The sequence below is a fragment of the Myripristis murdjan genome, chromosome 21 (genome assembly GCF_902150065.1).
Source record: "Myripristis murdjan chromosome 21, fMyrMur1.1, whole genome shotgun sequence".
Taxonomy (NCBI): Eukaryota; Metazoa; Chordata; class Actinopteri; order Holocentriformes; family Holocentridae; genus Myripristis; species Myripristis murdjan.
In genome coordinates this window covers 8,891,710-8,904,434 of record NC_044000.1, presented here as the reverse complement: position 1 = coordinate 8,904,434, position 12,725 = coordinate 8,891,710, and the positions used below count along the sequence as shown (strand labels likewise).

Genomic DNA, 12,725 nt, shown 5'->3' with positions numbered 1-12,725 from the left:
AAAACAACACAACAAACCAAGAGAAAAAAGGGAGGAAAAGAAAAGGGAGAGGCAAGCACAGCTGGTTTGTATTTGAGGGAAAAAAAGTTGGAATGAGTGGGGTAAAGCATAAAGATACACGTGTGATAGTGCAAATGTGTGTGGTGGGAGGGGCAGCCACAGGAGTAAGGGTGGGGCTGAGGTTGGGGATGAGAGTGGGGTGAGGGGTGAGGGAGTTTGTGGACACACAGAGGGACCCTGCAGCCCAGCAAGCGCCGTCCCCACCTCCACCCCCAGGAAGGGTGGGGGTGGGAGCAAAGACAAGACCGGAAAAAAAAAAAAAAAAATCTAAAATAAGGCTTTGGGTTGTCTCTTGAGGTAGGAGATACAAAAAAAACAAAACAATTGTGTTTATGAGGAAAACTACACTGAGTACATTTAACCATTATACCGTCTTCCCACCTGGCTGCTGATCAACAGGTCCTATACATTGTAGCAGGTAAGTCACTGTGCTTCAGTGGACATATAAGCTCATCTGATCAAACATTTCCCATGCATCCCCCTGCGCCGCCCAAAGCACAATTGCACTCAACCAGCTGCTCCTTACGTCCCAGTTGTCTGCGCTCTTTGCTTTGAAACAGTAACCCGCTGCACCGCCGTTACCTCCTTCAGCATCGCAGGACGTGGCTTCCACCTCCCTTCTGCATCCACCTCCTTGTCTTTTGCCCCCGTTCATTATTACTTCTCGCTCAGCAACACCTGCCTCTCCTTCTCTCTTACATCTTCATCTCTCACTTCACCTTCACCTCCTCTGCCCCCTCTCCTCTCCGCTGCTCAGTGTTTTGCCCGGTGGGCTGGACTCTAATTAGATGCACTGCTGTTCACTTGTTGTCAGCAGACAGGGAGAGACAGGGAACGAGGGCTGAAAGTGTGGAAAACAAGCAGACCACACTAGGCTTTGGCTCTGCGTGGTGAAATGTGAAACTCCAGTAGAAGACAGTAATTGTAGGGTGTGCAGCTCCCAGGTGTGAAGGGAACTGCATGAATATGAAAAAGCGCACGGAGTGGAAAAAGAACATGTGTGCTCGACAAAGTCTCCCTGGATGAAGGGAGGGGAAAAGGTTAGCAAAAGAGGTTAATAAAAGAAGACAGCTTGTTGTGTTGTGAAGACTTCCTGTCTAGCTGCCAACTTCCATGGAGTCACTGGCATGGTTACAACCTGTCTTTGACAAATCAGATTGCACCCCTGAAACACTAAAATAAGGAATACTGACTCAATTCTCTTCTAGGAGAGCAAGACTTAGCTGTTTTTTTAACTAAATGCATTATCAGTATACAACCACATTTTCAAGAACACAAACAAATAAAAAATTAAAAGCCGCACAAGTGGCCAATACTTTTGAACTGCACCAGCATTATGAGCCCAGATTTCACACACTTACATTCAGTCGCTGTTTATTTATTTGAGCTCTTTCAGTCTGTTTCATAAGGGATAACATTTCTGATAATGTTGTTCCACATATGTTACTGCTTCATTTCTGTTAGAATTTCTTAATCCAGTTTGATGTCATACAATTCAATTGTTTAAACCTTACTAAATAGATCAAAGTGTTTTTTGAGCAGCTTATGACTATTGTGCTTCTTTATCAAGGAAAACAATGAGAAAGGAAACAATGAGAAGGGAAACTGAGAGACAGACCTCCTCTCAGCTTACTCAGTTACATTTTCAAAATATATGAAGATCTTGTGTTTGCAATTATATTAAAACCAAAGTTTAATTAAAAATTAAAAGCTGATCTTGATATCAAGTCATTGGTTTATACCAAGTTTGTATATATTTCAAAAGCTATATATGTTTCTGTCATTTAATAGTACAGATATGATATGGACTTTACATATTTTATCCCACGCTTTATCCAGATCACATGATCCAATGTTTCACTCTGCCTAATTTCAAGTGATCAAAACCCAACAAGTGTCCCAACAACAAAACCCAACAAGTCTCTGAAAGCAATGGCTGGATAAAAGGTAGGAAAAATTACAGTTCTAAAATATGACTGCTGCCTTTGGGAAAAGATTAGCAGAAATGTCAAGTATATACATTTTGTAGGAATTACACTGAACATGTAAAATCACTGCAGCAGTCCCTTCAAGTCATTGTTAACACGTTTAGCAGACAGCATCAGCACTTGACACATGCTGTCATCGCCCTGCTGTTGTGAACTCTTCTCCTTGCTGTTTTTTTTTTTTTTTTTTTTTTAGTTGTGTCAAACCAGATACATCAAAGACATTCCTAAATACTTAGAAACAGGCAAATAAATTTCACTGTGTCTTACATTTGCCAGCCAGCTAGAACATTTATCTGAGGAGAGCGGCACTTGGCCTTGTTTAACAACACTACGGTCCCAAGTCTCTCAGGTATTTCTCTGGCGTTGAATTCCAATACTGTAAATAAGCATGTCTGACTCAAGGTGAAAAACAAAAACCCATTTCAATAATTCATACACCATTGCCTCTCAGCTACGTTGCAAGCTGATACACAGCCAGAGTATCTCTCTACCGTCAAACCCCTCTGTCGCTCCCTCCCTCCTTGCTTATTCCAGTCTTCATTGCCAATGATAGATAATGAAATGACCTGTATTTCCTTTTTTCAAGTATTCTCCGCAGCTGAGATGGAGGAATCCAATAGAGTCTAATGGATTTAGGTCTCTTTGCTCCCGCTTTCTGGCAGTACAAAGGCCATGATTGCATGTCTTGGTAATCACACTCCTCATTTGGTCCAAGAGGCCAGAGCGTGCTCATTACCAGGACAGGCTACTGGCTCGCGTCTTTAGACAAAAAGAGCGCCAGAGGAACGACGACCTTGGATCTTACTATGTCTGGCGATCTCAATGCATTCCACATAAAAAGACTGAAGCACTCAGGAGGTGAGCTCTGTTCAGCGTGATTCAAGTAAGTCATCAAAAGTGACTCAGGTAGGGGGGCGAACACTGGAATATAATTACAAGAGCTGGAAAGACGTGCAGTTTTGAAAGCCAGTGCCATTATTTTTATCCTGAAGTTATTCTGATATTTTGCACTAATATTCAGTACTGAAATTTCAGCATTTTCATGCTTCTAAAGCAGCTTTTAAACTATCGATGGACACTAAAACTTTCCACTGAAACTCAGACGGATGAAATTATATTAGGGTTAGGAGTCCTTTAAGTCAGGAAGAGCCATTGCACCTATTCAATGGCAGAGGACGCGCTGAGGAATCTACTCAAAACACAAACAAAACAAAAAAACCCATTATGGAACAATTAAGTGACTAAATGAAATGTGCGGTGAATATAAAATGCCATTTATGCCACTACAGGCACTTTACTGACATTTTACGGACCAACAGTTTTTGTACCTGTGGTCAGGTGGAATAATAGAATAGAATAGAATAGAATAGAATAGAATAGATGATGTAAGAGTGGTGGGAAGTGTCAACTGTTGTTTTTAGCTCATTTATAAGTACTGACGATGCTGTATCAGTGTCATCTGAGTTTATGATGAAGTCGACTAACGTGGCTATTTTTACAGGAAGTGATATCAGACATGAAAAGATGTGAGGAACTGATGAGGCTTCTCAGGGAGCTTGGCTTTACTGCCTTACCTCGCTGCTTTTTTTTTTTTTCTTTAAACACTATAATTTCACTGACATCCATGTAGAATCTCACTTGGCATGCTCTACTTTTCCCTCTGTTCGCCTGATTCATCTCTTCCCTGTGTTGTCAAACAGCATCACGAGGGGACAAATGGCTCAGGGTTCAAATGAAACATGTCTCAGTGAAACAACATGAACAATTTCAGCGGGTGCTAAATGTCTCATTTCCGGATCATCTCTCCAAGAAATTCCTTAACCTCCTCCACAAATATCTCCTCTGCTCTCAATCCCAATTGAAATGCGGCTCAGCTGTGCAGCCGTGAATCGTGCCGGGGAAATGCGTCTGTAGCTTTGTCGGGATGACAGCAATCAAAACATCCCCATGCCTGTAAATCACTGATTTACATGCAAAGCTTGTTCAAAAATGTATCTGTGATTTCACTGGAGGCAAACAGAAAAACTCTGCTTAATATTCCAACTTCTGGCACAAGATAATTATCTTAAACTACTAATGTAGCCCACTGGGTGAATGGAGTGCTGCGGTAGTGAATCAGAAGTTCAGTATTTGGCACATAAAACACCAACACCTTCATGGTAGCAGATTCATACCAGGCACCAGGCCACATTGAGGTGTTTTTCACTCTGCCAGCCATGTTGTCATAGTAACAATCATTTTTGGGATTTTTTTTTTTTCTTTTCTAAAAATCTGTATTGTTTGATGAAATAACTATGTTGGTTAGTAAAATTTGGAATTCATCCTCTACAGTGGCAAAGAGAGAGCGAGGTCAGCTTCCAGCCCTTGGTGTTATGTGTTAACACTTTTTGATTCAGTGTGTTAAAACTTGTGATGCTGTGCAGCGAACAAAGTTTAGATGGAAAATCACACCACAGTTTAAATAATCGCCTCCTTCACAAATGCAGACTCATCTATAAAATTAGAAAATGTATGTTTTAACTGTAATGACATTCCCCTGGGGGAAATGTTTTTTAATATGACAGTGATTGTAGGCTACTATTCATCTGCATAATTGATCAGTCATCTGTCCAATTGTCAAGTCTTTCTATAAAAAAGACATTGCAATTACCACAAACAGACTGATGAAAACTAAAATTGCTATTAGATTCATATGAAGATTTAAGAAATTTAGCTGACTGAAAATGGACTGACTAACTAACTGACTAAGGTGTTTCCCTTAATTGACAGATTAAATACCTTTAATATGACTGTAAAGAACAGTGTACAGTAATAAAAACAGCTCTTTCCAGTGGCAGAGCATCTCAGTAGTGATAAATAAGAGAACAGCTCTTCTTCTGCAAAGCCTGGGAGTTTGACTTTTACAGAAAAGGTCACGGATGAAGGACAGCATTTGCTGCTCTGCTAGGCTCACACTACAGTTAATGAACTGGCATGGGGATTCCTACATCTTTCTTGACCACTTCCATGGAGCTGGAAAAAGGAGCTTCTATATAAGACATGCACAACATATGGCCCGGGGGCCAGATGTGGCCCTGTGACCAATAAAATCCATTAAATCATAGTTTGTCATGCTGCAGTGCGTTTCTGGTTTTCATTTATTCATCAAGCTTGTGTGCATTTCATTGACATATTCAGGTAGTAACTTTTGGGAAATCATTTTATGAGATTGCCATTATTATAGCTGAAGGTTTGAATGTGTATCAATGCCAAATTCACGTATTGTTTTTGTTGAAAGACACTTTGTTTGTTAAAGTAGCTTTCAACATGCACTTTGTGGCCTCCCAAATCATCTCTCAAACGTCTACCAGTCCCCACAGCAAATCAGCTGGGCACCGCTGTTCTACAGTGTTTTCACAATTTATTCATTATATATTTTAAATGATCAATCCTGTCTTTGTTAGAAAACTGTTCTCCTGAATACAGATAGCCTGAAACTGTCAGGGGATGAATCATGCTGAGAACTGCTGGAAAATTCCCAATGAATCTGACAATCCAAAAAGACCTTTAAACACAAAATAACTCAAAATCCCTTTCCTGCCTCCTGCATAACGATTAGGACTCACTGCAACAGAGAGAGGGGACAATCCATGAGAATGGGGCTTCAAAAATGTTTTGGCTGTGGGTTTTATTGGGTTTTAGGCTAAAACACAGGAAATGCTACCAGTGCTGATTTCCTATTTTACAAAACTGCATCTGCATGGGATTCAGTTCAGGCCAAGATGAAAAGAGATGAAAAGAGGTTAAATCAAAATCAAGATGAAGAATGAGTTCGTCCCTGGCATTTAATTGTCCAGATACACTATAATTGCATTTCAGTCATGAAATAATAGCTAATAAATATAGCTTATGGATTGTTTTTGTTCAAATTAAAAGAGAATGCCACCCAAAGATCTGAAATCACCAATATGTAATTTTCAATCCAATGCCCAAGTCATTTTTGTTCTAATTGACTCTTTTGGTGTTCCCACCTTCCCTCAACTTGCCTCGTCTGCTTCTGCTTCAGCTGGTGATTTCCTACATGTCCCAGAAAGACTTGAGACAGCCTCAGACAACGGGCATGAACTTGTTACTTTCAGTTGTGGGTTATGGCTGCTGCTTGGGGAAATAGCAATCGCACAGAAAGAGCAGGAGGGTGGGGTTTTTTTTTCCAGCAGAGGAAAAGTGCGGATTACAACCCTCACTCCAAATGCAATGCCTCGCAGCTGCATTGCATTCTGTTCTACTGAGGCTACAGTCAGTGGAGAAATTTGCATCTTCTCCTCCTCTGAAATAGATCTCACCCCATACAGCACCACCCTGTTGAATGTCGGTGCACAAAGATGAAAGAAGCGCCGGCTCTTTGATTAGGAGTGATTGACACCAGTAACTACTGATGTTCCAGACAGTTGAAAAAAAAAAAAGTCTCCTGTCAAACTTCAAATCAGACCCCCCTCAGCAGGAAACATCTTGATGAGACGTCACATCAGATATGTTTGGGCACTTTCCCACTGGAATAATAAGAATAATCCATAACTAAACAATAAAAAGGACCATTTATACCATTGTTGATGTGTTTTAGAGTGGGTTTTCCCTTGTGCCTGCCCAGCCTGGTTAAATCCCACACCCCACATGTTCACCCACTGGTAGAACTCAATTTTATCGGAGATTTTGCCAGGGCTCTCCTGTGTCTCCCTAAATGTGTCTCCGTTGGTTCTTCCCCGCTGTATAAATTTAGAGTAAAAGGACACTCAGGTGAAGAAAGTCCACTTTACTGTAAATAAATATCAAACCAGAGACTGGACGTAAGACTGAGCAAATCCCTGCAAGCTACCACAGTTACTCAATAAAAGAGTAACTGGGGTGTGTTTGTGATTGGCTTCAACTTGCATGCGCAGTTCCCACCGGTGCCTTGAGAGATGACAGTAAGAGAAGCTCAGCACTGTTCAATAAACCAATCTTTCTATTAAATATAAAACGCTGACACGTTGCGAATGCAGAATTAATACCAAAGTCTGACAAGCCAGGCTCAACCATGTAATGCTTCTATCAGCGATCAGATTGGAGAAAGTATCATCTGTCCATCAAAAGTATCATCTATTCATCAATTATTCATGGAAAAGTTAGGCTGTCAATTTTGTGCATCTGCAGAGCAAGAGTTCTGCTTACAAATGGGATGTCTGCTTCAACGGAAAGGTGCACCTTCTCTTCTGAAATGATTACAATAAAAATATACATATAATGATGAATTTCAAGTAATGTTTTTTATTTTTAATTTACTTTTAATCCATTAATTAATTTGTTTGTTTCTCAGGACACACACACACACACACACACACACACACACACACACACACACACACACATATACACAGGGAATTAAGTCTTCAAATCAAGCATGTTCATGTTTTATTTAGTGATATAAATGGATGGGAAGCATAACCCGCTCATCATGTCTGCTTATAGAACATATTTTCTGATCTAAATGGACTCGCTCGATTTCAGATGTGTTTACCCGCACTGTTGCACAGCACGAGGGCACAGCTGCCTCATTATTGTCAAGTTTCCCAGACAATGATCAAAGAAGGCAAACCAAGCCCGTCAGCGAGGTTACATAAACAAACCCCCCCCCCCAAAAAAAAAATAAATCAAAAATCAAAAATAAATAATAAAAAAATTAAAAAATACAAACAAAAAACAAAATGAAACAGCCAACCTGAGGATCAAAGGACTGCTTGAGGACGAGGTTAGAGAATTTTTAAATTCTAGTTATAGGCTGCCGTCATACTGCATATTGCTGTTGTTGCAAAAAAAGAAAAAAAAAGAAAAGAAAAGCAAATATGGTTCTCTACTTCAATTTAAAGTTTACAGCTGCACATGTTGAATTTAATGAATTTAATGAAGCACTGGCCCTCGGAAACCTGCGGTGTATTTTCAACAATGCACAGTAATCAATGAGCAACAATGAGCATCCTCTTCTATCTTGAAAAACATTTGCAGGTGCTTTTTGTAGCATTAATAAGCATCTAATTAGACTGACAAATCATGTAATGAGTGTGAACTCTGTTAACTAGTTAGTGATTGCTCAGCCACTGCAGCCTGGTCCTCACCACACTCTGACCCAAGGAGTCTGGCCGCTTCCTTTCATGTTGCCCGCAGCGAGAGCATCACTACTGAGGAGGCAGGTGCTGCTGTGATTGGAGGCCTCTCTTTCTGATTCATCTTGTTGTGGTGTGAGTGGAGCTCCTGAACTCTTGTGTCCTCTAGGAGGCATTTAGCAGCTGACAGAACAACACCGCTTACCTTTGAACAACAAGCCAGCTCTCCCGTCCAGCTGTTGCCTCTCAGTCTAAACAACGGGCATCAGCATCATGTTGTACATCAGTTAAGTCATTTAATATTTTTTCCTATCCTCATTTGAGCAGCATCTCTAGAAATCAATAAACCTTAATGCTCTAATGTTGAGTGCATTCCAATTAGAGCACATTGTTCAGCTCCATGTCGGGTTTCTGGATGCTGCCTTCCAGCTACAGCTGTATGGGAGGTTTCAGCGAAATTCTGCAGTGATTAACATAAAAATAGAGAGTGGCACGGGAAGGTAATGCTTGTCAGATGACCTGCAGTGCACTTGGAAGCCCCACTGTGACACTGACTACACTAATTAAAAATGAACTAAGACAAGGCCAAATGAACCTCTTGCCACATTTATCAGAGTTTGAACCTTTCTAGAGGAGACATGCCCCCCAAAATGTAAATAATTATATCGAACATCGAGTTGTTTACTCTCTCTTTTTAGTGTCTTTTAAAGTTAGTAACCTTTAGAAGTAGAGCACAGCTCATGTAAAATTCAAGCAGCCTTGAAGCGGTGTGTCTGTCAGTGTCGGTTTCTATCCATTACACCAGAGCCTACCTGCGAGACAGGAGTTGTGGACATTTTGACACGTTGTTGAAACAGCACACTCAGAATGCGATTTTGCTGCTCCAAGTCAAACACACGGGTCCGAAGCTTCACACATTCCTCTTTCAAGTCCTAGAAACCCCCCGAAAAAAGGAGAGAAATAGGCAAGCAGTTCAACTGACTGTGACCTTTTCAAAGAACACATGGATATCACAGTCTAACTTAATAGCCACAGAGTTTATCCATGCAAGGTGTACATGGCAATCAAATGCTCTGAGCCTCGGTCTTAAAACTATGGGGAGGGAATCGATACTATTTCAATGAGAAAGCATTTAAAGTTGCTCCATGTAGCATTTCAAACGTCATTCAAGCTGCAGCCAATTAAGTTTAATATCTTTGTGTAATTACAATAAACAAGTAAGACCACAGTTTAGATGCTTCTATCTCATGCCTGTGGTATTGTTAGTGCTAAAAGTAAGGCCACATTTCCCATAAACCCTCTTGCTGTTTTGTTGCAAAGAGGATGTTGCTGCTTGCCTCCCTCACAGCACCTGGTGTCACTCCAGGCACATTGCTTATCACTTTACAGTGTTGGAAGGGATATTTCCATCCTCTTTCCACCGTAAATCAATAAAATAGCAATACTCAGTCCTTTATGGATAAACTACATCTATACAACACCGTCATATCCCTGAAGGGGGTGCAAGACACTTCTGTATTTGATTACATATGCACTGTATTGAATCAATTTATTGGTGTTATACCTGTTGCCTATGGGAAGCCCTTAACCTGAATTTATTAAAATGTAGATTTTGATCTGCTTCCACATAAGTATGCATTAACTTGTAGTATTAGCATTAATGTTAGTTTTATCCCGTGTTTCAGGGGATTTTTAGTGGATGTTAGCATGAAAATGGTAAAATTTAAATACTTATTGAATAAAGGTACAAAATATTGTTTATCTGCAGCTTCAAAGCCCATAGAGTGTCACAGTTTGTAGTCCTAAAGCTCAGAAGTGAAGCAGCATTTTTCTTGAAGGGTTGATCCCCTGGCTAAACTTCACTTTTTTTTTTTTTTCCTCTTAGGGCTTTGATTTATACAGAAAATAACATCTATTGTTTGCATTATTCCAGACTATGTTACGTTATGTTGAATACTTGATTCCAATCGGTCAAAGCATTAAATCACTCTGGTCTGTCATTTCACATTTCTGATTCTGACTGGTCAATTAAAGCATTCTGTAGTGTGTCTCAACTGTCTTATTAAACTAATTAAAATAATGTGCTGTTATTTTGTTGATGTTAAAACGCTACATGTCTCACCTTTAAAAACACTAGTACGCAACATGACCATAAATACTCGGGTGATATTTTATGTTTGGCATGCTTTGATGAGGCAAGACACACGCTGTTGATCATTCTTTACATTACTGACGCATAGCTACTCATCACTGTGACAGTCATCATCTATCTGATTGATTCTGATTGCCGACTGGATTAATGATCCTTCAGCACCACACAGAAAAAGACTAACCTTCTGTGTGAGCAGGGCCTGGACCACTTGGTTCGCCACCTTGAAGAGAGAAAGACACAGCAAAAGAGAAGTGAAACAAGTAAAAAAACAAACAAACAAACAAAAAAACAGCAACTTATATTTATCACACAATAACATTGAACAAGTGGCCTGTGTCTGAAAAATGAATCAGATCATTATCTTCCAGTGGATCATATTTCAGCTCTTTGTTTGGATGTTTGGGACACAGAAACCATAAATGAGAGCAGAACAGAGAGCAGTGTGAAATGTATGTTTTGAGTGTGTGTTGCTGTTTGAGACAAATTGACCAAACGTTGCATCACAGAGTCAGATTTAGTGCAAATGTGCAGCAATAGCCTGCAGTCAGTGTATCTAACTTGATCTTCTGTTGTTGAGAGTATGAGTTTTAGAAATTTTATAAGCAAAAGTACACAACTACAAACAAATACTAAAAATTGTTATGAAAAGCAGGAGCAGTTTTTTTGTTTGTTTGTTTGTTTGTTTTTTTTCCAGAAATGCATAATGCTTCATCTCTTTGCTTTCCCTAATCTACTGAGGATAAGACACTGGCCTAACTTTTGCTGTTCTATGTTTTCCAAATCGTCATAGATGAAGGTGATGACAATGAAGAAAGTATAGTTCAGTTTTCATTGTGGATTTCACATGAAGCAGCATAATCTGAGCTATTGGTTTTCCTAGTTATTTTGATGTTTTGAAGGGAAAGCATGCTTCATACCTTGAAATTGAAATAATAAATAGGTTTCCAGTTTTGTGTGCTGCAAAATTATTTCCCTCTACCTCTTTCATCTGGCTGTCAAAAGACCCATCTCAGCCCAGTCAAACCATGACAGGCAGCATTCTGAACGCTTGCCCAAAGAGGCCCATGTGCATAATAAGAAATCTCAAAAGCAGATGAGGAGAAATTAATCCTGCAGCAGCAATTCTGAAATTTCTGTCATCAAAAATAATAAAAAAAAAATCTCAAGGGCAACAAACTTCATGGTAACAAGCTCATGACCAAACCCTACTAAAAGGGGGAAAAAAAAGAAAAGAAAAAAAAAAACTAGAGCAGTCTTGTATAGGCTGGAGCGAGATGGAAGATAGACAGAGGATTGAGGAAGAGTCAATCAAACTGTTGTCGGGCAGGAAAAAGGTGGAAGGAGTGCAGGCAGGCAGCCCTGTAGCTGTGCTGTAGCTCAGAGCCGCTCCTCCTGGACAGGGAGCCTCTCTCCTGCACTCAGACCAGCTCTCACTCCCATACTGCCTGCAGCCCCATTGTCTCTCCACCTAAATTAGAGGTGTATACTTCTCTTGGATTTCCTCTATGGACCTCGATAACACTATCTCTGTGTGTGTGTGTGTGTGGAAAGATTGTATAGCTCAATGTGAACTAAGGCCTCATATAACCTTGTCTGTCTGGCCCGTAGTTGAAAGTTGAAACTGATAGAGCCGTTGATAGAGCATTCAGCATATCACCTCTGTCATGTGAAAACTTTGTAACTCCAACTACTAACTTTTCAACCCCACCGCATGTACAAAACTACAAACAGGCTGCTTTTCTGAAAACTGAACTTTGGTGGAGTATTAGATTGCAGTTACCTGGGTGCAATATGAATCCACATTGTGGCAAAATATCTTCCGAAGTTGTTGCATGTTGCTCCTCTAAGCAGGGAATCCAGAATATTTCTCCATTCACTTCCATAGTGTGGTAGAACAGGTACCAAAATAACACTTTTTGTGTACAAACAAATGTGAAGCAAGGAAAGTATATTATGCCTATAAAATAAGTCCAGGTACACATTTTTGTGTTTGTGCAATTACAATTGTTTCTGAAGTGACCAACAGGTCATTTCTGTCTGGTGCAAGGCTACTAAGTGGATATTTCCTGTAGAAGCTGCCTGCCAGATCTACTTTCCAACTGAAACAGGAAAACAACAAATAAAGAGCTGTTTAATTCATTAAATAAATGGGTACTGGGACTTGTTGTTTTTTATATTGGCATAATCTACTTTGTTTGCTTTGTTTATGTGCTGAAAGAGTTATTTTGGGAGCTGTTTTGCCACATGATGGAAGTGAATATAGTATGTTGGATTATAGCCCAGGGGAACACAGAGCAACTAATGAGGATATTTCACCACCATGTGGACTCATCTCGCTCTGGTGAAAAGGTTTTAATTGCTTATGAAAATAAGGGCTAAGATTTACATGGGGTTCAATCACAAAGGGAC

At 40.0% G+C, this 12,725-nt stretch overlaps 1 protein-coding gene across 4 annotated transcripts in view; it reads right to left on the bottom strand.

The window, feature by feature from the left end:
• The window catches only part of LOC115379824 (nck-associated protein 5-like), a 78,851-nt gene that overhangs the window by 26,111 nt on the left and 40,015 nt on the right, over nt 1-12,725 (bottom strand). For all 4 annotated transcript variants that reach the window (XM_030080740.1, XM_030080742.1, XM_030080741.1 and 1 more), the window contains exons 6-7: nt 10,498-10,536; nt 8,977-9,096 (exon numbers count right to left, since the gene is read on the bottom strand). In XM_030080740.1, the coding sequence (XP_029936600.1) occupies nt 8,977-9,096; nt 10,498-10,536 (159 nt within the window). The remainder of the gene's footprint in view (nt 1-8,976; nt 9,097-10,497; nt 10,537-12,725) is intronic.